The sequence below is a fragment of the Anomaloglossus baeobatrachus genome, chromosome 7 (assembly GCF_048569485.1).
Source record: "Anomaloglossus baeobatrachus isolate aAnoBae1 chromosome 7, aAnoBae1.hap1, whole genome shotgun sequence".
Lineage (NCBI taxonomy): Eukaryota > Metazoa > Chordata > Amphibia > Anura > Aromobatidae > Anomaloglossus > Anomaloglossus baeobatrachus.
In genome coordinates this window covers 4,698,554-4,726,422 of record NC_134359.1, presented here as the reverse complement: position 1 = coordinate 4,726,422, position 27,869 = coordinate 4,698,554, and the positions used below count along the sequence as shown (strand labels likewise).

The 27,869-nt window shown below is 55.1% G+C and overlaps 1 protein-coding gene across 2 annotated transcripts in view; it reads right to left on the bottom strand.

The window, feature by feature from the left end:
• The window catches only part of C1QL2 (complement C1q like 2), a 43,239-nt gene extending 31,698 nt beyond the window's left edge, over positions 1–11,541 (bottom strand). Inside the window, exon 1 of one of the 2 annotated variants that reach the window (XM_075316970.1) lies at positions 10,923–11,541. In XM_075316970.1, the coding sequence (XP_075173085.1) occupies positions 10,923–11,492 (570 nt within the window). In that variant the 5' untranslated portion in view covers positions 11,493–11,541. The remainder of the gene's footprint in view (positions 1–10,922) is intronic. The other variant, XM_075316971.1, reaches the window with a different exon arrangement.
• Positions 11,542–27,869: the final 16,328 nt, after the last annotated feature.

The window sequence follows — 27,869 nt, the reverse complement described above, 5'->3', positions numbered from 1 at the left end:
TCCTTATGACTATGCTGTCATTTCCTTACGTTGTGTGACTAACCTGTACCTGCTACACTTTAGCTGTTAAATAAAGAGGCCAGATGACCAACTTGTCCCAACCTGGGCTCTCCATCGCGTTTGTGCACTCAGCATTGAGCAGCGGAGCAGATCTGTATCCTTCAGCTGCAACCATAGATCCTAGGCTGAAGTCCTGTAATTATGAATCTGGTGACAGGAACACGGCCCCTTTTATACCTAGTAATAAATATCTTAATTTTTATATATCGCCTACATATTCCGCAGGACTTTATGTATGTCTTAGGAGTGTTTGATTTGAAGAAACCGGAGAACCTGGAGCAAACCTGGGGAGAACATACAAACTTCTTGCAGATGTTGTCCTTGGTGGGAATTAAACCTAGGACCCCAGCGCTGCAAGACTGCAGTGCTAACCACTGAGACACCATGCAGTGCTAACCACTGAGACACCGTGCAGTGCTAACCACTGAGCCACTGTGCTAACCACTGAGCCGATATGCAGTGCTAACCACTGAGCCGATATGCAGTGCTAACCACTGAGCCACTGTGCAGTGCTAACCACTGAGCCACCGTGCAGTGCTAACCACTGAGCCACTGTGCTAACCACTGAGCCGATATGCAGTGCTAACCACTGATCCACCGTGCGGTGCTAACCACTGAGCCACCATGCAGTGCTAACCACTGAGCCACTGTGCAGTGCTAACCACTGAGCCACCGTGCAGTGCTAACCACTGAGCCATCTCTCACTGATTGGTGGATTGGTGGGAGATCGCTGTTCCCTTATTGATTCCCTGGTTTAATCCAGCTGCATTATTTTCATTTGAATTAGGCAGTCAAAAGGTCTGAGGCATACACATTTCCAGATAATCCACATTTCCAGATAATCCACATTTCCAGATAATCCACATTTCCAGATAAACCACATTTACAGATAATCTCCATATTTAAGGCCCCTTTACACACTGAGACTTTCTAGCGATCCCAACCTGGCCGGGATCGCTACAAAGTCTCTGGTGAGCTGTCAAACAGGCAGACCTGGCCAGCGACGCAACAGCGATCCGGACCTGCAGAGCGACCTAGCTAGTCATTGGGGACGTTGTAAAGCAGCTTTTTGAAAGGGAAGTCGCTAACGAAGTCGCTGTAAAGTCCTTTTACACACGGAGACTTTCTAGCGATCATGCTGCACAGCGGGAAACAAAGGACCAAAGAATGGTCCTGAGAGATGGGTAGTGATCAGCGACGTCACAGCAGGGGCCAGGAGCTGATGTGTTTCACACACTGCAATGTCGCTGGGGAGGTCGCTGTAACGTCACAAAACCGGTGACGTTACAGCAATGTCGTTTGCAATGTTGCAGTGTGTAAAGGGGCCTTTACAAATAATCTCCACATTTACAGATAATCCACATTTACAAATAATCTCCACATTTACAGATAATCCACATTTACAAATAATCTCCACATTTACAGATAATCTCCACATTTACAGATAATCCACATTTACAGATTGTAGGGCTCCTGTCACCCTGACATGAAAGAATGACTAACTTCTTTTGATTTACCGTACAAAGGAACAATATGTCTGTCCAAATTAAGAACAGTTCTCCCCTCACACAACGGGCCAGACGCTGATTTTCACACCCACCAACCCCCAAAGTTCCACATCTCAGCTCCCCAGAAACCCTTGCAGTCCTGTATCTCAGCTCCTCACTAGCCCCCACAGTCTCACATCCCCTATCCCACTCCCCCAGGTTCCTCTCCCGCTCCCCACAGATGATCTTCCACTCCCCGCAGTTCCGCTCCTACAGGTTCCTCTCGCACTCCCCCAGGTTCCTCTCCCGTTCCCCACAGTTCCGTTCTGTGCGGTTCCTCTCCCCCGGCTCCCCCCCGATTCCTCTCCCATTCCCTGCGGTTTCTCTCCTGTTCGCCACAGTCCCGTTCCATGCGGTTCCTCTCCCACTCCCGACAGTTCCTCTCCTGCTCCCTGCTGTTCCTCTCCCGCTCCCCGCGGTTCCTATCCCGCTCCCCCTGGTTCCTCACCTGCTCCCCCAGGTTCCTCTCCCATTCCCCACAGTTACGTTCCGTGCGGTTCCTCTCCCGCTCCCCACGGATCCTCTCCCGTTCCCCCAGGTTCCTCTCCCATTCCCCGCAGTTCCGTTCCGTGCGGTTCCTCTCCCACTCACCCCGATTCCTCTCCCGCTCCCCCCGGTTCCTCACCTGCTCCCTCAGTTTCCTTTCCTGGTTCTTCACCTGCTCCCACAGATTCCTCTCCCATTCCCTGCAGTTCCGTTCCATGTGGTTCCTCTCCCACTCCCGCCAGTTCCTCTCTTGCTCTCCCCGGTTCCTCTCCCGGTTCCTCACCTGCTCCCCCAGGTTCCTCTCCCGTTCCCCGCAGTATCGTTCCATGCAGTTCCCCTCCCACTCCCCCCCCGATTCCTCTTCCATTCCCCGTGGTTCCTCTCCCGTTCCCCGCGGTTCCTCACCTGCTCCCACAGGTTCCTTTCCTGGTTCTTCACCTGCTCCCACAGATTCCTCTCCCATTCCCTGCAGTTCCGTTCCATGTGGTTCCTCTCCCACTCCCGCCAGTTCCTCTCTTGCTCCTCCCGGTTCCTCTCCCGGTTCCTCACCTGCTCCCCCAGGTTCCTCTCCCATTCCCCGCGGTACCGTTCCGTGCAGTTCCCCTCCCACTCCCCCGATACCTCTTCCGTTCCCTGTGGTTCCTCTCCCATTCCCCGCGGTTTCTCTCCTGTTCCCCACAGTCCCGTTCCATGCGGTTCCTCTCCCACTCCCAACAGTTCCTCTCCCGCTCCCTGCTGTTCCTCTCCCGCTCCCCGCGGTTCCTATCCTGCTCCCCCTGGTTCCTCACCTGCTCCCCCAGGTTCCTCTCCCATTCCCCACAGTTGCGTTCCGTGCGGTTCCTCTCCCACTCCCCACGGATCCTCTCCCGTTCCCCCAGGTTCCTCACCGGCTCCCCAGGTTCCTCTCCCGTTCCCCGCATTTCCGTTCCGTGCGGTTCCTCTTCCGCTCCCCCCGGTTCCCCTCCCGCTCCCCCCGGTTCCTCTCCCGGTCCCCCAGGTTCCTCACCTGCTCCCCCAGGTTCCTCTCCCATTCCCCGTGCTTCCTCTCCCGTTCACCGCAGTTCTGTTTCATGCAGTTCCTCTCCCACTCCCGCCAGTTCCTCTCCCGCACCCCCGATTCCTCTCCCGTTTCCCGCGGTTCCGTTCCCTGCGGTTCCTCTCCCGCTCCCCCCGATTCCTCTCCCGTTTCCCGCGGTTTCTCTCCTATTCCCCAAGGTTCCTCTCCCGGTTCCTCACCTGCTCCCCCAGGTTCCTCTCCCGTTCCCCGAAGTTCCGTTTCATGCGGTTCCTCTCTCACTCCCGCCAGTTCCTCTCCTGCTCCCCCCCGGTTCCTCTCCCGCTTCCTCACCTGCTCCCCCCGATTCCTCTCCTGCTCCCCCAGGTTCCTCTCCCGCTCCCCCCGGTTCCTCACCTGCTCCCCCAGGTTCTTCTCCCATTCCCCGCAGTTCCATTCCGTGCGGTTTCTCTCCCACTCACCCCGATTCCTCTCCCGTTCATCGCGATTCTTCTCCCGTTCCTCCCGGTTCCTCACCTGCTCCCTCAGTTTCCTTTCCTGGTTCTTCACCTGCTCCCACAGATTCCTCTCCCATTCCCTGCAGTTCCGTTCCGTGTGGTTCCTCTCCCACTCCCGCCAGTTCCTCTCTTGCTCCCCCCCGGTTCCTCTCCCGGTTCCTCACCTGCTCCCCCAGGTTCCTCTCCCGTTCCCCGCAGTACCGTTCCGTGCAGTTCCCCTCCCACTCCCCCCGATTCCTCTTCCGTTCCCCGTGGTTCCTCTCCCGTTCCCCGCGGTTCCTGTCCCGGTTCTTCACCTGCTCCCCCAGGTTCCTCTCCCGTTCCCCGAAGTTCTGTTCCGTGCGGTTCCTCTCCCGCTCCCCCCGGTTCCTCTCCCAGTTCCTCACCTGCTCCCCCAGGTTCCTCTCCAGTTCCCCGAAGTTCCGTTCCGTGCGGTTCCACTCCCGCCAGATCCTCTTCCGCTCCCCCTGGTTCCTCTCCCAGATCCTCACCTGCTCCCAGGTTCGTCACCTGCTCCCCCAGGTTCCTCTCCTTTTCCCTGCAGTTCCGTTCCATGTGGTTCCTCTCCCGCTCCCCCCGGTTCCTCTCCCGATTCCTCACCTGCTCCCCCCGGTTTCTCACCTGCTCCCCCAGGTTCCTCTCCCATTCTCCGCAGTTCCGTTCCATGCTGTTCCTCTCCCATTCCCCCGGATTCCTCTCCCGTTCCCCACGGTTCCGCTCCCCCCGGTTCCTCTCCCGGTTCCTCACCTGCTTCCCTAGTTTCCTCTCCCGGTTCTTCACCTGCTCCCACAGATTCCTCTCCAATTCCCTGCAGTTCCGTTCCGTGTGGTTCCTCTCCCACTCCCGCCAGTTCCTCTCCTGCTCCCCCCGGTTCCTCTCCCGGTTCCTCACCTGCTCTCCCAGGTTCCTCTCCCGTTCCCTGCAGTTCCGTGCGGTTCCTCTCCCACTCCCCCCGATTCCTCTCCCATTCCCCGCGGTTCCTCTCCCGTTCTCCGTGGTTCCTCTACCGGTTCCATACCTGCTCCGCCAGGTTCCTCTCCCGTTCCCCGCAGTTCCGTTCCGTGCGGTTCCTATCCTGCTCTCCAGGTTCCTCTTCCATTCCCCGCGGTTCCTCTCCCGTTCCCCCAAGTTCCTCTCCCAGTTCCTCACCTGCTCCCCAGGTTCCTCTCCCGTTTCCCGCAGTTCCGTTCCATGCAGTTTCTCTCCCACTCCCCCCGGTTCCTCTCCCGATTCCTCACCTGCTCCCCAGGTTCCTCTCCCGTTCTCCGCAGTTCCGTTCCATGCAGTTTCTCTCCCACTCCCCCAGTTTCCTCTCCAATTCCCCGCAGTTCCGTTCCATGCGGTTCCTCTCCCGCTCCCCCCGGTTCCTCTCCCGGTTCCTCACCTGCTCCCCAGGTACCTCTCCCGTTCCCCGCAGTTCCGTTCCGTGCGGTTCCTCTCCCGCTCCCCCAGGTTCCTCTCCCGGTTCCTCACCTGCTCCCTCAGATTCCTCTCCCATTCCCCGCAGTTCCGTTCTGTGCGGTTCCTCTCCCACTCCCCCCAATTCCTTTCCCATTCCCCGAAGTTCCTCTCCCGTTCCCCGCGGTTCCTCTCACAGTTCCTCACCTGCTCCCCCAGGTTCCTCTCCCGGTTCCTCACCTGCTCCCCAGGTTCCTCTCCCGTTCCCCGCAGTTCCGTTCCGTGCGGTTCCTCTGCCGCTCACCCCGGTTCCTCACCTGCTCCCCCAGGTTCCTCTTCCACTCCCTCCTGTTCCTCTTCTGCTCCCCGCAGTTCCTCTCCCGTTGCCCCCGGTTCCTCTCCCATTCCTCCCGGTTCCTCTTCCGTTCCCCCTGGTTCCTCTTCCACTCCCTCCTGTTCCTCTTCCGCTTCCCCCGGTTCCTCACCTGCTTCCCTAGTTTCCTCTCCCGGTTCTTCACCTGCTCCCACAGATTCCTCTCCAATTCCCTGCAGTTCCGTTCCGTGTGGTTCCTCTCCCACTCCCGCCAGTTCCTCTGCTGCTCCCCCCGGTTCCTCTCCCGGTTCCTCACCTGCTCTCCCAGGTTCCTCTCCCGTTCCCTGCAGTTCCGTTCCGTGCGGTTCCTCTCCCACTCCCCCCGATTCCTCTCCCATTCCCCGCGGTTCCTCTCCCGTTCTCCGTGGTTCCTCTGCCGGTTCCTCACCTGCTCCCCCAGGTTCCTATCCCGTTCCCCGCAGTTCCGTTCCATGCGGTTCCTATCCTGCTCCCCAGGTTCCTCTTCCATTCCCCGTGGTTCCTCTCCCGTTCCCCCAAGTTCCTCTCCCAGTTCCTCACCTGCTCCCCAGGTTCCTCTCCCGTTCCCCGCAGTTCCGTTCCATGCAGTTTCTCTCCCACTCCCCCCGGTTCCTCTCCCGATTCCTCACCTGCTCCCCAGGTTCCTCTCCCGTTCTCCGCAGCTCCGTTCCATGCAGTTTCTCTCCCACTCCCCCAGGTTCCTCTCCCGTTCCCCGCAGTTCCGTTCCGTGCGGTTCCTCTCCCGCTCCCCCAGGTTCCACTCCCGGTTCCTCACCTGCTCCCTCAGGTTCCTCTCCCGTTCCCCGCAGTTCCGTTCCGTGCGGTTCCTCTCCCACTCCCCCCAATTCCTTTCCCATTCCCCGTAGTTCCTCTCACAGTTCCTCACCTGCTCCCCCAGGTTCCTCTTCCACTCCCTCCTGTTCCTCTTCTGCTCCCCGCAGTTCCTCTCCCGTTGCCCCCGGTTCCTCTCCCATTCCCCCCGGTTCCTCTTCCGTTCCCCCTGGTTCCTCTCCCGGTTCCTCATCTGCTCCCCCAGGTTCCACTTCCACTCCCTCCTGTTCCTCTTCCGCTCCCCCTGGTTCCTCTCCCGCTCCCCCCGGTTTCTCTCCCGCTCCCCCAGGTTCCTCTTCCACTCCCTCCTGTTCCTCTTCCGCTCCCCCCGGTTCGTCTCCCGGTTCCTCACCTGCTTCCCTAGTTTCCTCTCCCGGTTCTTCACCTGCTCCCACAGATTCCTCTCCAATTCCCTGCAGTTCCGTTCCGTGTGGTTCCTCTCCCACTCCCGCCAGTTCCTCTCCTGCTCCCCCCGGTTCCTCTCCCGGTTCCTCACCTGCTCTCCCAGGTTCCTCTCCCGTTCCCTGCAGTTCCGTTCCGTGCGGTTCCTCTCCCACTCCCCCCGATTCCTCTCCCATTCCCCGTGGTTCCTCTCCCGTTCTCCGTGGTTCCTCTACCGGTTCCTCACCTGCTCCCCCAGGTTCCTCTCCCGTTCCCCGCAGTTCCGTTCCGTGCGGTTCCTATCCTGCTCCCCAGGTTCCTCTTCCATTCCCCGCGGTTCCTCTCCCGTTCCCCCAAGTTCCTCTCCCAGTTCCTCACCTGCTCCCCAGGTTCCTCTCCCGTTCCCCGCAGTTCCGTTCCATGCAGTTTCTCTCCCACTCCCCCCGGTTCCTCTCCCGATTCCTCACCTGCTCCCCAGGTTCCTCTCCCGTTCTCCGCAGTTCCGTTCCATGCAGTTTCTCTCCCACTCCCCCAGGTTCCTCTCCCGTTCCCCGCAGTTCCGTTCCGTGCGGTTCCTCTCCCGCTCCCCCAGGTTCCTCTCCCGGTTCCTCACCTGCTCCCTCAGGTTCCTCTCCCGTTCCCCGCAGTTCCGTTCCGTGTTCCTCTCCCACTCCCCCCAATTCCTTTCCCATTCCCCGTAGTTCCTCTCACAGTTCCTCACCTGCTCCCCCAGGTTCCTCTCCCGGTTCCTCACCTGCTCCCCAGGTTCCTCTCCCGTTCCCCGCAGTTCCGTTCCGTGTGGTTCCTCTCCCGCTCACCCCGGTTCCTCACCTGCTCCCCCAGGTTCCTCTTCCACTCCCTCCTGCTCCTCTTCTGCTCCCCGCAGTTCCTCTCCCGTTGCCCCCGGTTCCTCTCCCATTCCCCCCGGTTCCTCTTCCGTTCCCCCTGGTTCCTCTCCCGGTTCCTCATCTGCTCCCCCAGGTTCCTCTTCCACTCCCTCCTGTTCCTCTTCCGCTCCCCCCGGTTTCTCTCCCGCTCCCCCAGGTTCCTCTTCCACTCCCTCCTGTTCCTCTTCCGCTCCCCCCGGTTCCTCTCCCGGTTCCTCACCTGCTTCCCTAGTTTCCTCTCCCGGTTCTTCACCTGCTCCCACAGATTCCTCTCCAATTCCCTGCAGTTCCGTTCCGTGTGGTTCCTCTCCCACTCCCGCCAGTTCCTCTCCTGCTCCCCCCGGTTCCTCACCTGCTCTCCCAGGTTCCTCTCCCGTTCCCTGCAGTTCCGTTCCGTGCGGTTCCTCTCCCACTCCCCCCGATTCCTCTCCCATTCCCCGCGGTTCCTCTCCCGTTCTCCGTGGTTCCTCTACCGGTTCCTCACCTGCTCCCCCAGGTTCCTCTCCCGTTCCCCGCAGTTCCGTTCCGTGCGGTTCCTATCCTGCTCCCCAGGTTCCTCTTCCATTCCCCGCGGTTCCTTTCCCGTTCCCCCAAGTTCCTCTCCCAGTTCCTCACCTGCTCCCCAGGTTCCTCTCCCGTTCCCCGCAGTTCCGTTCCATGCAGTTTCTCTCCCACTCCCCCCGGTTCCTCTCCCGATTCCTCACCTGCTCCCCAGGTTCCTCTCCCGTTCTCCGCAGTTCCGTTCCATGCAGTTTCTCTCCCACTCCCCCAGGTTCCTCTCCAATTTCCCGCAGTTCCGTTCCATGTGGTTTCTCTCCCGGTTCCTCACCTGCTCCCCAGGTTCCTCTCCCGTTCCCCGCAGTTCCGTTCCATGCGGTTCCTCTCCCGCTCCCCCAGGTTCCTCTCCCGGTTCCTCACCTGCTCCCTCAGGTTCCTCTCCTGTTCCCCGCAGTTCCGTTCCGTGCGGTTCCTCTCCCACTCCCCCCAATTCCTTTCCCATTCCCCGTAGTTCCTCTCACAGTTCCTCACCTGCTCCCCCAGGTTCCTCTCCTGGTTCCTCACCTGCTCCCCAGGTTCCTCTCCCGTTCCCCGCAGTTCCGTTCCGTGCGATACCTCTCCCGCTCACCCCGGTTCCTCACCTGCTCCCCCAGGTTCCTCTTCCACTCCCTCCTGCTCCTCTTCTGCTCCCCGCAGTTCCTCTCCCGTTGCCCCCGGTTCCGCTCCCATTCCCCGCAGTTCCTCTCCCATTCCCCCCGGTTCCTCTCCCGTTCCCCCTGGTTCCTCTCCCGGTTCCTCATCTGCTCCCCCAGGTTCCTCTTCCACTCCCTCCTGTTCCTCTTCCGCTCCCCCCCGGTTCCTCTCCTGCTCCCACCGGTTTCTCTCCCGGTTCCTCTCCCGCTCCCCCCGGTTCCTCACCTGCTCCCCCAGGTTCCTATTCCACTTCTTCCTGTTCCTCTCCCACTCCCCCTGGTTCCTCTCCCACTCCTCCTGGTTCCTCTACCGGTTCCTCATCTGCTCCCCCAGATTCCTCTTCCACTCCCTCCTGTTCCTCTTCTGCTCCCCGAGTTCCTCTCCCGCTTCCTCACCCGCTCCCCTCGGTTTCTCTCCCGGTCCCTCTCCCGGTCCTCACCTGCTCCCCCCGGTTCCTCTCCCGCTCCCCCCGGTTCCTCATCTGCTCCCCCAGGTTCCTCTTCCACTCCCTCCTGTTCCTCTTCTGCTCCCCCCGGTTCCTCTCCCGCTCCACCCGGTTTCTCTCCCGCTCCCCTCGGTTCCTCTCCTGGTTCCTCTCCTGCTCCCCCCGGTTTCTCTCCCGGTTCCTCACCTGCTTACCCCGGTTCCTCTCCTGCTCCCTCGGTTCCTCTCCCGGTTCCTCATCTGCTCCCCCTGGTTCCTCTTCCACTCCTTCCTGTTCCTCTTCTGCTCCCCCGGGTTCCTCTCCCGCTTCCTCACCCGCTCCCCTCGGTTTCTCTCCCGCTCCCCCCGGTTCCTCATCTGCTCCCCCAGGTTCCTCTTCCACCCCCTCCTGTTCCTCTTCCGCTCCCCCCGGTTCCTCTCCTGCTCCCACCGGTTTCTCTCCCGCTCCCCCAGGTTCCTCTTCCACTTCTTCCTGTTCCTCTCCCACTCCCCCTGGCTCCTCTCCCGGTTCCTCTCTCGCTCCACCTGGTTCCTCTCTCGGTTCTTCTCCCGCTCTCCCCGGTTCCTCTCCCCGGTTCCTCTCCCGAACCCCCCGGTTCCTCTCCCGCTCCCCCCGGTTCCTCACCTGCTCCCCCAGGTTCCTCTCCCACTCCTCCTGGTTCCTCTCCCGGTTCCTCTCCCGCTCCCCCCGGTTCCTCTCCCGGTTCCTCACCTGCTCCCCCAGGTTCCTCTCCCACTCCTCCTGGTTCCTCTCCCGGTTCCTCTCCCGCTCCCCCCGGTTCCTCTCCAGCTCCCCCTGGTTCCTCTCTCGGTTCTTCTCCTGCACTCCCCGGTTCCTCTCCCCCCGCTTCCTCTCCCGGTTCCTCATCTGCTCCCCCAAGTTCCTCTTCCACTCCCTCCTGTTCCTCTTCCTCTCCCCCCGGTTCCTCTCCCGCTCCCCCCGGTTCCTCTCCCGCTCCCCCCGGTTCCTCTTCCACTCCCCCCGGTTCCTCTCCCCCCGGGTTCCACTCCCCCCGGTTCCTCACCTGCTCCCCCAGGTTCCTCTCCCACTCCTCCTGGTTCCTCTCCCGGTTCCTCTCCCGCTCCCCCCGGTTCCTCTTCCACTCCCCCCGGTTCCTCTCCCCCCGGGTTCCACTCCCCCCGGTTCCTCTCCCGCTCCCCCTGGTTCCTCTCTCGGTTCTTCTCCTGCTCTTCCCGGTTCCTCTCCCCCCGCTTCCTCTCCCGGTTCCTCATCTGCTCCCCCAAGTTCCTCTTCCACTCCCTCCTGTTCCTCTTCCTCTCCCCCCGGTTCCTCTCCCGCTCCCCCCGGTTCCTCTCCCCGCGGTTCCTCTCTTGCTCCCCGCGGTTCCTCTCTTGCTCCCCCCGGTTCCTCTCTTGCTCCCCCCGGTTCCTCTCCCGCTCCCCCCGGTTCCACTCCCCCCGGTTCCTCACCTGCTCCCCCCGGTTCCGCTCCCCCCGGTTCCTCTCCCGCTCCCCCCGGTTCCTCTCCCCCCGGGTTCCTCTCCCGCTCCCCCCGGTTCCTCTCCCGCTCCCCCCGGTTCCTCTCCCGCTCCCCCCGGTTCCTCTCCCCCCGGTTCCTCTCCCGCTCTCCCCGGTTCCTCTCCCGCTCCCTTCGGGTTCCACTCCCCCCGGTTCCTCTCCCGCTCCCCCCGGTTCCTCACCTGCTCCCCCAGGTTCCTCACCTGCTCCCCCCGGTTCCGCTCCCCCCGGTTCCTCTCCCGCTCCCCCCGGTTCCTCTCCCCCCCGGTTCCTCTCCCGCTCCCCCCGGTTCCTCTCCCCCCGGTTCCTCTCCCGCTCCCCCCGGTTCCTCTCCCGCTCCCCCCGGTTCCTCACCTGCTCCCCCAGGTTCCTCACCTGGCCGTTCTTGCATAGGTCTGCCCACATGCTGGTCCCGTCTCCCCCCCTCATCAGGATGTGGTAGGTGAAGTAGTAGATGCCCGGGACCTGGCAGGTGAATTTTCCGGTGCTGGAGTCGTAGTGGTTCCCGACATTGGTCACGACATCGTCAAACTTGAGCAGCTCATAGCCCTCGTGTGGACTCTTCAGCCCGACATAGAAGGCGATGCGGGGTCCCGGGAGGACAGGAGACACGGCAGCCCCGGAGCCCCCCGCTCTGCCCGGCTCGCCCCGCTCTCCCGGGGGACCGCGCAGTCCCGGGGCTCCCGGCTCTCCAGGGGGCCCCCGAGGTCCCGGCTTGCCTGCTCTGCCTGGATCACCCTTGGGTCCCTGGATGAAGGGCGGAGGGGCCCCGCTGAGGTCCTGCAGAGCTTCTCCCGGGGAGCTGGGCGTGTGCCCGGTGTACGGGTCACAGATCATCCGGCAGGTGCCCAGCATCTCATAGTGTCCGGCGGCGGGAGAGGGCAATGCCAGCAGCGGGACAACGACCACCGCGATCCACAGCATGACCAAGGGCAGCACCCACCGGCGGAGGACGAGGAGAAGTCAGCGCCGACCGGGACCGACCGGGGACTGAGGAGGAGGAGACTGCGCGGAGATCACCAGCGACAGCGACACAGCCCAGAAGAGCACACCGGGGAGGGGACCGAGGAGACGGGGGCAGGGGCGAGTGATGGGGGGCAGGGGCGAGTGATGGGGGGCAGGGGACAAGGGATGGGGGGCAGGAGGCAAGTGATGGGGGGCAGGAGACAAGTGATGGGGACCGGGGGGGGGGCGGCAGGAGGCAAGTGATGGGGGGCAGGAGGCAAGTGATGGGGGGCAGGAGGCAAGTGATGGGGGGCAGGGGCGAGTGATGGGGGGCAGGGGACAAGTGATGGGGGGCAGGAGGCAAGTGATGGGGGGCAGGGGACAAGTGATGGGGACCAGGGAGACAGTGATGGGAACCGGGGGGGGGGGGCGGCAGGAGGCAAGTGATGGGGGGCAGGAGGCAAGTGATGGGGGGCAGGAGGCAAGTGATGGGGGGCAGGGGACAAGTGATGGGGACCAGGGGGACAGGGGGCGAGTGATAGGGGGCAGGCGGCAAGTGATGGGGGGCAGGAGGCAAGTGATGGGGGGCAGGGGGACAGGGGGCGAGTGATGGGAACCGGGGGGGGGGGCAGGATATAAGTGATGGGGACCAGGAGGCAAGTGATGGAGACTGGGGGAGCAGGGTGCAAGTGATGGGGACCATTGGGGCAGAGGACAAGTGACGGGGAGCAGGGTGCAAGTGATGGGGACCATTGGGGCAGAGGACAAGTGATGGGGACCAGGGGGGCAGGAGGCAAATGATGGGGACTGGGGGGGCAGGGGGCGAGTGATGGAGACCAGGGGTGCAGGATACAAGTGATGGGGACCGGGGGGCAGGGGGCAAGTGATGGGGGACCGGGGGGCAGGGGGCAAGTGATGGGGACCAGGGGGGCAGGGGGCAAGTGATGGGGACCGGGGGGCAGGGGGCAAGTGATGGGGACTGGGGGGGGGGCAGGGGGCAAGTGATGGAAACCGAGGAAACGGGGGGAGTGATGGGGAACAGGGGGGCAGGAGGCAAGTGATGGGGAATGGGGGGGGGGGCAGGGGGCAAGTGATGGGGACCAGGGGGCAAGTGATGGGGACCAAGGGGACAAGTGATGGGGACCAAGGTGGCAGGGGGCAAGTGATGGAGACCGGGGGAGCAGGGGGCAAGTGATGGGGAACAAGAAACGGGGGAAGCGGGCGAGTGATGGGGACCAGGGGACAAGTGATGGGGATAAGGGGAGGCAGGGGACAAGTGATGGGGACCAGGGGGGGCAGGTGACAAGTGATGGGGACCAAGTGGGCAGAATACAAGTGATGGGACTGGGGGGGCAGAAGACAAGTGATGGGGACCAGGAGGGCAAAGGACAAATGATGGGGACCAGGAGGGCAGGGGACAAGTGATGGGACCGGGGGGGGGGGGGGGCGAAGACAAGTGATGGCGAACCGGGGGGCAAGTGATGGGGACCAGGGGGGGCAGAGGACAAGTGATGGAAGCTGAGGAAACGGGGGCAGGGGGCGAGTGATGGGGAACAGGGAGGCAGGAGACAAGTGATGGGGACTGGGGGGGGGGGGGCAGGGGGCAAGTGATGGGGACCAGGGGGGCAGGAGGCAAGTGATGGACACCAGGGGGGCAGGGGGCAAGTGATGGGGACCAAGGGGGCAGGGGGCAAGTGATGGAGACCAGGAAACGGGGGCAGCGGGCAAGTGATGGGGACCAGGGGGGCAGGGGGCAAGTGATGGGGACCAAGGGGGCAGGGGGCAAGTGATGGAGGCCAGGAAACGGGGCCAGCGGGCGAGTGATGGGGACCAAGGGGGCAGGGGGCAAGTGATGGAGACCGGGGGAGCAGGGGGCAAGTGATGGAGACCAGGAAACGGAGGCAGCGGGCGAGTGATGGGGACCAGGGGGGCAGGGGACAAGTGATGGGGATAAGGGGAGGCAGGGGACATTTGAGGGGGGGCAGGGGGCAAGTGATGGGCACCAGGGGGGCAGAGTACAAGTGATGGGACTGGGGGGGCAGAAGACAAGTGATGGGGACCAGGAGGGCAAAGGACAAATGATGGGGACCAGGAGGGCAGGGGACAAGTGATGGGGACCGGGTGGGCAGAGTACAAGTGATGGGTACGGGGGGGCAGAAGACAAGTGATGGGGACCCGGGGGGCAAGGGACAAGTGATGGGGACCAGAATGGCAGGAGACAAGTGATGGGGACCGGGTGGGCAGAAGACAAGTGATAGGGACCAGGGGGGCAGGGGGCAAGTGATGGGGACCAGGGGGGGCAGAGGTTAAGTGATGGAAACTGAGGAAACGGGGGCAGGGGGCGAGTGATGGGGAACAGGGAGGCAGGGGGCAAGTGATGGAGACCAGGGGGGCAGGGGGCAAGTGATAGGGACCAAGGGGGCAGGGGGCAAGTGATGGAGACCGGGGGAGCAGGGGGCAAGTGATGGAGACCGGGGGAGCAGGGGGCAAGTGATGGAGACCAGGAAACGGGGGCAGCGGGCAAGTGATGGGGACCAGGGGACAAGTGATGGGGATAAGGGGAGGCAGGGGACATGTGATGGGGACCAGGGGGGGCAGGGGGCAAGTGATGGGCACCAGGGGGGCAGGGGACAAGTGATGGGGATAAGGGGAGGCAGGGGACATGTGATGGGGACTAGGGGGGGCAGGGGGCAAGTGATGGGCACCAGGGGGGCAGGGGACAAGTGATGGGGACCAGGTGGGCAGAGTACAAGTGATGGGACTGGGGGGGCAGAAGACAAGTGATGGGGACCGAGGGGGCAGGGGACACGTGATGGGGACCAGGGGGAGTAGGGGACAAGTGATGGGGACCGAGGATACGGGGGCATGGGACAAGCGATTTACTTGGCTGGAATCATCTAGAAAACCTAAAAGCGTTACGCACTTTCTAGGATTTCAGATCAAGCAAGACAACATAGGTTGGATAACCATTATATCAATTTTAAGCCAGAGAAACAAATGGTATAACTCCGTCCCCTGAGGAAGAGGGTGAAACGCGCGTTGGGACAGGCAGGTGTGACGGTGTCCTTCATACTGGTCAGTATATAGTTGGTTTCTCCATTCATTAGGACCATTGCATCCGTGAAGGTGATTTTTTGTGGTTTAAACTCCAGCCAATGTGTGAGAGTACCCTAGCTTAATCAAAAGCAGGATTTAAATATTATCACCAACTACTGACCTATATAAGAATTGAAACACTCTACATTTATTTCATCTGATGTTAGCATTCCGAGGGCTGTACCACCTCTGAGGGTGATTGACTGTTCTAACCCCAGAAGTGATTCGTGTACATTCTCCCCTAGGGAACTGTGTTGCTATATCAGTGTTGTATATATGCTAACGTATAATATGATTGTTTCATGTATTATATTTTTTCATGTATGATACCGGTCCACCTTCTATTGAGGATTTACTGCTGAGAATTTTGTTTGTTTTATTATGTTTTGATTTTATGATTTTTCAATAAAATTTAATTTTTTATCACATTGGAGTTATACCATTTGTTTCTCTGGCTTAAAACTTTCTAGGATTTGCCAACTTCTACTGGAAATGTATTCAGGATTGTTCGGTGGTTGTGAAGCCTCTCACGGACAAAACAAAATAGGGACAGATTTCTCTAAATGGTCGAACTCTGCCCAGAGGCTTTTACCTCTATAAAGAGACGTTTTTCCACAGCGCCTATACTCAGCCTGATGTTTCACTGCCTTTCCTCGTGCAGGTCGATGCATCTGAGGTGGGGGTTGGGGCTGTGTTGTCACAAGGTACGTCTCCTGGTAAATGGCGTCCTTGTGCTTTATTTTGCAAGAAATTGTCCTCAGTCGAGAGAAACTATGATGTTGGCAAGAGACCTCTTGGCAATTTAGTTAGCTTTTGAGGAATGGTGGCATTGGCGGGAGGGGGAGGTGGTGGAGGCTCGGGACGCTCCGGCCTCTTGCCTTCCAGGGAGGTTTTTTCGTACCACTTAATGTGCGCTGTAACACAACTGGGGAACATCACAATGCTGTACTTACGGGTCATCCAGTAAAGCGTCCGTGGACCTCCTGTCTCGTCATTTTTGGTGGCTGATTGTATTATTGAAACAAATAGACAAAGCAGCAAATCACAATGAGGTGATTATTATGGGGGACTTCAACTCCCCCGATATAGACTGGGAAACTGAGACCTGTGTATCTCAGAAAGGAAACCGGCTTCTATCAGTAACCAAGGATAATTATCTGTCCCAACTTGTGCCGGGCCCAACTAGATGGGCAGCCCTTCTGGAGGCCGGATAGAGGGGCAGCCCTTCTGGAGGCCGGATAGAGGGGCAGCCCTTCTGGAGGCCGGATAGAGGGGCAGCCCTTCTGGAGGCCGGATACAGGGGCAGCCCTTCAGGAGGCCGGATAGAGGGGCAGTCCTTCTGGAGGCCGGATAGAGGGGCAGCCCTTCTGGAGGCCGGATAGAGGGGCAGCCCTTCTGGAGGCCGGATAGAGGGGCAGCCCTTCTGGAGGCCGGATACAGGGGCAGCCCTTCAGGAGGCCGGATAGAGGGGCAGTCCTTCTGGAGGCCGGATAGAGGGGCAGCCCTTCTGGAGGCCGGATAGAGGGGCAGCCCTTCTGTAGGCCGGATAGAGGGGCAGCCCTTCTGGAGGCCGGATAGAGGGACAGCCCTTCTGGAGGCCGGATAGAGGGACAGCCCTGCTGGAGGCCGGATAGAGGGACAGCCCTTCTGGAGGCCGGATGGAGGGGCAGCCCTTCTGGAGGCCGGATGGAGGGGCAGCCCTTCTGGAGGCCGGATGGAGGGGCAGCCCTTCTGGAGGCCGGATGGAGGGGCAGCCCTTCTGGAGGCCGGATGGAGGGGCAGCCCTTCTGGAGGCCGGATGGAGGGGCAGCCCTTCTGGAGGCCGGATGGAGGGACAGCCCTTCTGGAGGCCGGATGGAGGGACAGCCCTTCTGGAGGCCGGATGGAGGGACAGCCCTTCTGGAGGCCGGATGGAGGGACAGCCCTTCTGGAGGCCGGATGGAGGGACAGCCCTTCTGGAGGCCGGATAGAGGGGCAGCCCTTCTGGAGGCCGGATAGAGGGGCAGCCCTTCTGGAGGCCGGATAGAGGGGCAGCCCTTCTGGAGGCCGGATAGAGGGGCAGCCCTTCTGGAGGCCGGATAGAGGGGCAGCCCTTCTGGAGGCCAGATAGAGGGACAGCCCTTCTGGAGGCCGGATGGAGAGACAGCCCTTCTGGAGGCCGGATGGAGGGGCAGCCCTTCTGGAGGCCGGATAGAGGGGCAGCCCTTCTGGAGGCCGGATAGAGGGACAGCCCTTCTGGAGGCCGGATAGAGGGACAGCCCTTCTGGAGGCCGGATAGAGGGGCAGCCCTTCTGGAGGCCGGATAGAGGGGCAGCCCTTCTGGAGGCCGGATAGAGGGGCAGCCCTTCTGGAGGCCGGATAGAGGGGCAGCCCTTCTGGAGGCCGGATAGAGGGGCAGCCCTTCTGGAGGCCGGATAGAGGGGCAGCTCTTCTGGAGGCCGGATAGAGGGGCAGCCCTTCTGGAGGCCGGATAGAGGGACAGCCCTTCTGGAGGCCGGATAGAGGGACAGCCCTTCTGGAGGCCGGATAGAGGGACAGCCCTTCTGGAGGCCGGATAGAGGGACAGCCCTTCTGGAGGCCGGATAGAGGGGCAGCCCTTCTGGAGGCCGGATAGAGGGACAGCCCTTCTGGAGGCCGGATAGAGGGGCAGCCCTTCTGGAGGCCGGATAGAGGGGCAGCCCTTCTGGAGGCCGGATAGAGGGGCAGCCCTTCTGGAGGCCGGATAGAGGGGCAGCCCTTCTGGAGGCCGGGTAGAGGGACAGCCCTTCTGGACTTAATTTTAAGCAACAGGCCAGATAGAATAACAGACGTACGAGTGGATGGGCACCTCGGGAACAGTGACCACAATATAATACAATTCCACTTGTCCTTCAGTAAGGTGCCTTGGAGGGGGGTTACAAAAACGCTGCATTTCAGGAAAGCAAAGTTTGATCAACTTAGAGAAGACCTTCGCCAAATTGATTGGGACAATGTCCTCATAAATGGGAGCACAGAAAATAAGTGGGAAATTTTTAAATCGGTATTAAACACCCACTGCGAGCGAGCCATACCATACGGAAATAAAAGGGCGAGGAACAGGAGAAAACCAATGTGGCTTAATAAGGAGGTAAAAGGGGCAATGAATAATAAGAAAAAGGCATTTAAAAAGCTAAAACAAGAAGGCAGCGAAGAAGCAATAAAAATATATAGAGAAAAAAATAAAATGTGTAAAAAACAAATACATTTAGGAAAAGTAGAAACTGAGAGACTCATTGCTAAGGAAAGCAAAACAAATCCCAAACTATTCTTTATTATATAAACAGAAAAAAGATTAAAATTGATGGTGTTGGCCCTTTAAAGAACAATGAGGGTAAAATCATAGAAAGCGATGTGGGAAAAGCAAATGTTTTAAATACTTTTTTCTCAACTGTGTTCACACAGGAAAAGCATATGCCAGGGGAAATGCAGAGTGATCATGTAAATGCCCCATTAAGTATGACCTGCCTAACCCAGGAAGAAGTGCAGAACCCACTATGTAACATTAACACTGACCAATCACCAGGCCCTGATGGCATTCACCCTCGGGTATTAAGGGAGTTAAGTAATGTGATAGACAGGCCTCTATTCCTTTTATTTAAAGACTCTATAGAAACTGGGTCTGTTCCACTGGATTGGCGGCAAATGTGGTAACAATATTCAAAAAAGGGTGCAAAAGGGAGCCTGGAAACTATAGGCCGGTAAGCTTAACATCTGTTGTGGGTAAAATGTTTGAAGGGTTTTTAAGAGATACTATTATGGAATGTCTCAATGTTAATAATTGTTTAACTCCATATCAACATGGATTTATGAAGGATCGCTCCTGTCACACTATCCTGATTAGCTTCTATGAGGATGGAAGCTCTCACATGGACCGAGGAGAAGCATTGGATGCCATTTATCTCGACTTCGGTAAAGCATTTGACACTGTCCCACATAAAAGACTGCTAAGTAAAATGAAAAAGCTTGGGCTCGGGGAAAATGTGTGTAGATGGGTAGGTAGCTGGCTTAGTGGTAGAAAACAAAGAGTGGTTATTAATGGTGCATACTCAGATTGGGCCAGGGTTACTAGTGGGGTGCCACAAGGGTCTGTACTGGGCCCTCTACTATTTAATATATTTATTAATGATCTGGTGGATGGTTTACAGAGTAAAATATCAGTATTTGCAGATGATACAAAACTATGTAAGGTAGTTAACACAAAGGAGGACAGTTTGCAACTACAGATGGACTTGAGTAAATTGGAGAATTGGGCTGAAAAATGGCAAATGAGATATAGCACAGATAAGTGTAAGGTTATGCACATGGGAAGGAGAAACAGATGCTACGATTACTTACTAAATGGGAAACTGCTGGGGAAATCAGACATGGAAAAAGACTTAAGCAGGCTTTACACGTTACGACATCGCTAATGCGGAGTCGTTGGGGTCACGGAATTTGTGACGCACATCCGGCCGCATTAGCGATGCCGTTGCGTGTGACACCGATAAGCGATTTTGCATCGTTGCAAAAATGTGCAAAATCGCTAATCAGCGACATGGGGGTCCATTCTTAAAAATCGTTACTGCAGCAGTAACGAAGTTGTTCCTCATTCCTGCGGCAGCACACATCGCTCCGTGTGACGCCGCAGGAACGAGGAAGCTCTCCTTACCTGCCTCCCGGCTGCTATGCAGAAGGAAGGAGGTGGGCGGGATGTTACGTCCCGCTCAGCTCCGCCCCTCCGCTGCTATTGGGCGGCGGTTCAGTGACATTTCAGTGACGTCGCTGTGACGCCGCACGGACCGCCCCCTTAGAAAGGAGGCGGTTCGCCGGTCACAGCAACGTCGCCGGACAGGTAAGTATGTGTGACGGCTGTGGGCGATGTTGTGCGGCACGGGCAGCGATATGCCCGTGTCGCGCAACAGATGGGGGCGGGTACCCACACTAGCGATATCGGGACCGATATTGCAGTGTGTAAAGTAGCCTTTAGGCATCTTAGTGAATAAGAATCTAAATTGGAGTGCCCAGTGTCAGGCAGCAGCCACCAAAGCAAATAGGGTGATGGGATGCATTAGAAGAGGTCTGGGGGCACGAGATGAAAACATCATTCTCCCTCTGTACAAATCACTAGTCAGACCACACTTGGAGTATTGTGTGCAATTTTGGGCGCCGGTTCTCAATAAAGACATTACTGAACTTGAAAGGGTTCAGAGGCGGGCTACTAAAATAATAAATGGAGTGGGTGCATTACAATACACGGAAAGGTTATCAAAATTAGGTCTATTTACTCTAGAAAAGAGAAGACTTAGAGGAGACCTAATAAATATGTACAAATATATCAGAGGGCCATATAGAGATCTCTCCCATGATCTGTTTGTACCAAGGACTATGACAAGAACAAGGGGGCATTCTCTACGATTGGAGGAAAGAAAATTCCTACATCAGCATAGAAGAGGGTTCTTCACGTTAAGAGCAGTGAGGCTCTGGAACTCTCCTCCTGGGGAAGTGGTGATGGCCACTCACTGAATGAATGTAAGAGAGGAATGGAGGCTTTTCTTGATAACAACAGTATAGAAGGTTATAAATAGCATAATCTTACAGGTAGATAGAAGAGCGACCTAGATTATTAGAGGAATGGGGGGGCTGCAATACGAAGACAGGTTATTAAACTTGGGGTTATTTAGTTTGGAAAAACAAAGGCTTAGGGAGGATCTAATCACAATGTATAAATATATGAGGGGACAGTACAGAGACCTTTCCAAAGATCTTTTTACACCTAGGCCTGCGACTGGAACACGGGGGCATCCGCTACGTCTTGAGGAAAGAAGGTTTAATCATAATCACAGACGAGGATTCTTTACTGTACGAGCAGTGAGACTATGGAACTCTCTGCCGCATGATGTTGTAATGAGTGAGTCACTACTAACATTAAGCAGAGCCTGGACGCCTTTCCTGAAAAATGTAATATTACCAGTTATGTATATTAGATTTTATGACAGGGTATTGATCCAGGGAACTAGTCTGATTGCCGGATGTGGACGAAGGAAGGACATTTTTTCCCCATTGGAGCTTGTTTGCCACATTGGGGTTTTTTGCCTTCCTCTGGATCAACATGTTAGGCTACGGGTTGAACTAGATGGACTAAGGCGGGCTTTGCACGCTGCGACATCAGTAACAATGTGTTACCGATGCTGCAGCGATAGTCCCGCCCCCGTCGCACATGTGATATCTAGTGAAAGCTGCCGTAGTGATTATTATCGCTACGGCAGCTTCACACGCACATACCTGCCGTGCGACGTCCCTCTGGCCAGCGACCCGCCTCCTTCCTAAGGGGGCGGGCCGTGCGGCGTCACAGCGACATCACACGGCAGGCGGCCAATTGAAGCGGAGGGGCGGAGATGAGCAGGATGTAAACATCCCGCCCACCTCCGTCCTTCTCATTGCAGCTGGTGGCAGGTAAGGAGATGTTCCTCGCTCCTGCGGCTTCATACACAGCGATGTGTGGTGTCGCAGGAGCGAGGAAAAACATCGTACCTGTCGCTGCACCGGCATTATGGAAATGTTATAAACAAAGAGAACACACAGGAAATAAGGTTGCATGATTACCATAATATATACAATTAGAGATCCTCTATATAGTGCAACCATAGGCTACATATCCATACTGGACAAATCGCATAAGAATATGACGGAAGAGGGAGAGGAGAAAAAACGATCAGGCGTCCATAAGGTGAAAAAAGGTTTTTTATTGATTAGTGCAGGAGGTGAACAGACACACAGATAAAAATACCATTAAAACACCAAGAAAGGAGCAACCGGCAAGGAGAATATTCACAGGATTTGGTAAATGCCAGACTTGAACAAACATCAGAATGTCACAATGATAATAAGTGCATAATTATAAGTATAAATTCATGCATGGCCACATATGTTATTAATATGGTACTGCAATATATACCCATGTCAAAATTATCAATGCTGTCATAAAACATTGCATAATATACATAATCACATATGTCATGGATATAATGCTGCACTATAGGGCTGTATTGTGGACATCGATGTAGTCAAAAAAGGTATAGATCACGTGGGGATATATCTGCCCACACATACAATCCGCTGTGGAGGAAGGCAGAGGTTCACCACTAAGTGAAGGTAATGAGCCCCAAAAGGCAATTAGACCCGTAAGAGATTCGGGCATAACATTAGATGATAAGCGGTGATGAACCTTACCACATATACAGCAGGATAGGATGTGACCTGGCCGGAAGATCCGCCTACCCGACGGCCGTTTCGGCTACCGCCTTCGTCAGGGGGGGTGGAGCTATGCTGCCAGGCCGGTTCTAATAAAGGGGGCATGCACCAATCACGATCCGGCATCACTTATGTGACGCGTGCGTTGCCGCGGCAACCCGCGACGCCAGCCGGACACCGCGTCAAGAGCCGGTGACGTCAGATCACATCATGTGATCCGACGAAACCCGCCCCTATAGACACAGTAATCCGGAGGACGCCGCGTGCAGAGAGGCACGCACGCGTACAAGTGATCCACATAGAGATAGGTGATAATGCAACTGGGACTCGCATTAGATACTAATGGAAGACACTCATAGGATCACAGTTTATATAGTTATATGGCATTATACCATACACTATGTGTCACAACTTAGATTTCAATGTAAGGGCTGGGAACAAGATTCAAGGCATACAGCCACCATACCATTTGGGAGAAAATGCATATAAATATATATATATAGAACACATGAGGCCATGATTTTATCATAGATGTAAATTTATGAACAGTCATGATACTAAATAGTAATAGGAGTGTGGAGGGAAAGGAGGGGAGAAGGGGGGGAGGGGGGAGGGGAAGGAAGGGGGAAAGGGAAAAGGGAGGGGAAGGGGAGGGGGATGAATTGGTATAATCAATTAAATCACAGATATATGTGTTTTGGTATCATAAGAAAGGGAAGAGAAGGTTAGGGTTGTGTGGGCTTATACAATAATAATACGTAATATTGTTTACATAATATATAGTTCTAATGAAAAATAAAAATAAATATAAATATAAAAATGAGTCACATATGGACAAATAGTATATTACTGATGGTATCAATTTATATAGTATATGGCTACCCAATAGCTCCCCACACTATCCCTAAAAACTGCCACAACCCTGACTCATGACCCCAACACAAGAAGGTACTAACTGTCAACATGAATCATAATCAAAAAGTCTTGATACAATAAAAAAGGAGCAATTGAAACGTGAGATGGACGAGAGGGGATACACCCAATCATGGGAGGAAGGCCAATAGTCGGTGTGTGGTCCTTAGAAACTTGTTTCTCTGGAATCCGGAATGTAGCTGTGTCTGGGAGTCACAATCCAAGAGTAATGCCCATAGAAATAATCAACGAGCCTACAAAAAGCAGCATAGAAGAGGGTGCAATTAAGAACAAGTTAAAAACAAGGAACATAAAAGTTTATACTAAAATTCACGGAGGAGACCACATGAAGAACGGTATATACAGGGAGGGTAAATTATAGGAACGGGGCGAAGCTAATGTTCTCATTCAAACCCGATGGATGCAAGGTGGAGAGTAGCCAAATCCATCGCGTTTCCATTTGTGCCGTTTACTTATTGGCCCACCCCTAATGGAGATGTCAATACAGTCAATGCCTTTGACTCTAAGTAAGGAAGCATCGCAATTGTGATACTCGTGAAAATGCTTCGGTAGTGTTTTTAAGGAAGAAGTGTCAGTTTGACCAGATGCTGCTGTTATACCTAATACATGTTCACGAACGCGTGTCTTAAATTGGCGGGTGGTCAGTCCAATATAGATTTTGGGACACGGGCACGTAGCATGGTAAATAACTGCTTTGGTATTACATGTTATAAACTTTTTAATCTGGTAGTTTTTGAGTCCTGATGAGTCTGTAAATGAATTGCTATTCTCAATATTGGGGCACGCGACACACCTACCACATGGTACACATCCCTGTCTAGAGATTATTCTCTCAGCGTTGATGAGAGTTTGTTGTGAGTTGGCTCGATGATGACTATGAATCAAAATATCGTATAAATTCCTTGCCCGTCGAAAAGTAACTTTGGGACGAGACGGAAGGATTTTATTCAAAATTGGATCGGCCTGCAGGATGGGCCAAGCTTCGTGTAGGCATCTAATCATAGATCTTGATTGGACATGAAAATTAGTAATGAACCGGATAGTGTCTGAGTTAGATTTTGCAGTATGTTTATACAACGTGGATGCCCGAGTAGAGTATTTAGCCCGATGGTAGGCACGTTTTATCACCCTGTTGCTGTAGCCTCTTTCTCTGAAGCGTAGTTTCATGTCAATAGCTTGTTTCTCAAAATCAACTTCGGTTGAGCACACTCTTCTCAGCCGTACAAATTGGCCAATAGGAATGGCATGAATCATATGCCTAGGATGAGCGGAAGATGCATGTAAAAGTGCATTCGTGGAGGTAGGTTTTCTATATAAATCAGTCTGAATATGATTAGTGCTATCTTTCTTCAGGGTGACCTCTAAAAACTCAATTTGAGTAATGGACCACTGATATGTGATTTTGATGTTATAGTCATTATTATTTAAGCGGGACATGAATCTTGTTCCCAGCCCTTACATTGAAATCTAAGTTGTGACACATAGTGTATGGTATAATGCCATATAACTATATAAACTGTGATCCTATGAGTGTCTTCCATTAGTATCTAATGCGAGTCCCAGTTGCATTATCACCTATCTCTATGTGGATCACTTGTACGCGTGCGTGCCTCTCTGCACGCGGCGTCCTCCGGATTACTGTGTCTATAGGGGCGGGTTTCGTCGGATCACATGATGTGATCTGACGTCACCGGCTCTTGACGCGGTGTCCGGCTGGCGTCGCGGGTTGCCGCGGCAACGCACGCGTCACATAAGTGATGCCGGATCGTGATTGGTGCATGCCCCCTTTATTAGAACCGGCCTGGCAGCATAGCTCCACCCCCCCTGACGAAGGCGGTAGCCGAAACGGCCGTCGGGTAGGCGGATCTTCCGGCCAGGTCACATCCTATCCTGCTGTATATGTGGTAAGGTTCATCACCGCTTATCATCTAATGTTATGCCCGAATCTCTTACGGGTCTAATTGCCTTTTGGGGCTCATTACCTTCACTTAGTGGTGAACCTCTGCCTTCCTCCACAGCGGATTGTATGTGTGGGCAGATATATCCCCACGTGATCTATGCCTTTTTTGACTACATCGATGTCCACAATACAGCCCTATAGTGCAGCATTATATCCATGACATATGTGATTATGTATATTATGCAATGTTTTATGACAGCATTGATAATTTTGACATGGGTATATATTGCAGTACCATATTAATAACATATGTGGCCATGCATGAATTTATACTTATAATTATGCACTTATTATCATTGTGACATTCTGATGTTTGTTCAAGTCTGGCATTTACCAAATCCTGTGAATATTCTCCTTGCCGGTTGCTCCTTTCTTGGTGTTTTAATGGTATTTTTATCTGTGTGTCTGTTCACCTCCTGCACTGATCAATAAAAAATCTTTTTTCACCTTATGGACGCATTATGGAAATGTCGGAGGCTGCAGCGATGATACGATAACGACGCTTTTGCGCTCGTTCATCGTATCAAAAAGGATTTACACGTTGCGATATCGACTGCGACGCCGGATGTGCGTCACTTTCGATTTGACCCCATCGACATCGCACGTGCAATGTCGCAACGTGCAAAGCCGCCCTTAGAGTCTCCCTTCAACCTTAAAAACTATGAAACTATGTATCAGGATGTGGTTGACTGTATCTGCATCCGGTATCTGCGTCCGGTATCTGCGCCCGATATCTGCGCCCGGTATCTGCGTCCGGTATCTGCGTCCGGTATCTGCGCCCGGTATCTGCGCCCGGTATCTGCGCCCGGTATCTGCGCCCGGTATCTGCGCCCGGTATCTGCGCCCGGTATCTGCGCACGTTCCAAGGTCACACGTTCTCAGCCGTCAGGTGCTCTCCTGCCATTGGCTATCCCGCATAGACCATGGACGCATTCATCCATGGCCTTCATTACTGACCTGCCGTTGTCTGCAGGAAAAACGGCGGTTGTGGAGATTTTAAAGTATTTGAATAAATATATTTTTTTTTCTTTAACCCCTTCACGACCTTTGACGGATCTATCCGTCATGGATCGTGTGCCGGTAAACCCCGTCCCCTGGTGCGGGCAGGGTGCGGCGATCGGCGCACATATCAGCTGTTTTCAATAGCTGACATGTGTGCCTGCATGTTACCAGTGGAATCGCATTCCACCCGTTACATTAACCCCTTACATCTCGCTGCCAAAGTCTGGCAGCGAGATGTATATGCGCGCAGTGAAGATTTTCACTTACCGCCACCCCCACCGGAAGTCACGTGAGTGATCACGTGACTTTCGGTGGTTGCCATGGTTGCACAGGGTCATGTGATGATGACGTTTCACTTTCGTTTTCACCCGGCCCGGAGCCAAATAAAACAGAAAGTGACTGAATCTGCTGTTTACAGCTCTGTAGCTGTGATCAGCAGATAGGGCAGAGCGATCGGATTGCTGATCGCTATAGCCCCCTAGGTGGACTAGTAAAATAAATTTTTTAAAACTTTTTTTTTTACTTTTTTTTTAAGAAAAAAAAAACTAAAAGTTCAAATCACCCCCCTTTCACCCCATTGAAAATTAATTAAAGGGTTAAAAAAAAAATAATATACACATATTTGGTATCGCCGCGTTCAGAAATGCCCGATCTATCAAAATATAAAATCAATTAACCTGATTGGTAAACGGCGTAGTGGCAAAAAAATTACAAACGCCAAAATTAAGTTTTTTTGGTCACCGCAAGTTTTACGCAAAATGCAATAATAGGCGATCAAAACGTAGCATCTGCGCAAAAATGGTAACATTAGAAAAGTCCGCCCAAGACGCAAAAAATAAGCCGTCACTGAGCCATAGATCCCAAAAAATGAGAACGCTACGGGTTTTGGAAAATGGCCACTTTTATTGGACAAGCTTGTGAAATTTTTTAACCCCTTAGATACAAGTAAACCTATACATGTTTGGTGTCTACAAACTCGCACCGACCTCAGGCATCATACCCACACATCAGTTTTACCATATAGTGAACACCGTGAATAAAACATCCCAAAAACTATTGTGCCATCACACTTTTTTTGCAGTTTTCCCACACTTGGAATTTTTTTGCTGTTTTCCAGTACAATATATGGTAAAACTTATGGTTTCATTTAAAAGTACAACTTGTCCCACAAAAAACAAGCCCCATTTGGCAAGATTGACGGAAAAATAAAAAAGTTACGGCTCTCGGAAGAAGGGGAGCAAAAAACAAAAACGGAAAATGCTCTGGGGCTGAAGGGGTTAAAAAAGCGTGCGCAAACCCCCCCCCCCCCCCAATTTTGATACCTATTCAAGATAAATCCGACAGCTGGGGACTGGTGTCACGCGGTGTTTGGCTCTCAACTCGCTGTGTCATGGCGGCATCAGTCGCTGTTCAGACTCTGACACTCCTCGCTGTGCCTTCTCTGGGGCTTCTGAGTTGCACAGACAGGCTCAGGCGTCGACCAGCTGTGTGCTCATTAGTGATCAGGCTAGCAGGAGTTAATTTCTTCTATCCCGCGGGTTACCTCTAGGGTCACATGTTATGGGAGACCTATCACAGCTACTCCCTGCCTTTTCAAGATGAAGGAATTCGTCTTCCGATGCCGACTATAGCATTTGCAACCCGGTCCGCCTGCTGCTGTGTACCTGTTACTGGTGTTTTTCTGCATGCTGCTTGGTGTGCTGTGGAAATCCTCTTGCTGTCTAGTTGTTACCTCCCTGCTCTTTATTTCCTCCTTATCACATATTGTCTTAAATCTCTGTGTGTGCTACCTGTGTTATCGAGCTTTGGTTTCCCTGTTTGTCCTTATCTGTGGGTTCACCACTCTGGTCCTAGTCTTCCCCTGAAGTGAAGGAGAAGGGTATTAGATCAGGGCTGGCCAGGAGCAGGGTAAGGAAGGCGGCTCAGACGTCATCACCATTAGACGTATCTCTGGGACTAGGGATAGTCTGAGGATCATGTGACAATATAGTCAGGCTATCCTCTTCATTCCCGCATGGACCCGGTTGCTGTACTAGTGAGATGTTTGCAGACTTTGTCTCTTCACGTGGCTGAATTAAGGGAGTCAGTACAGCAGCGAGCTCAGCCCGTCACCCCGG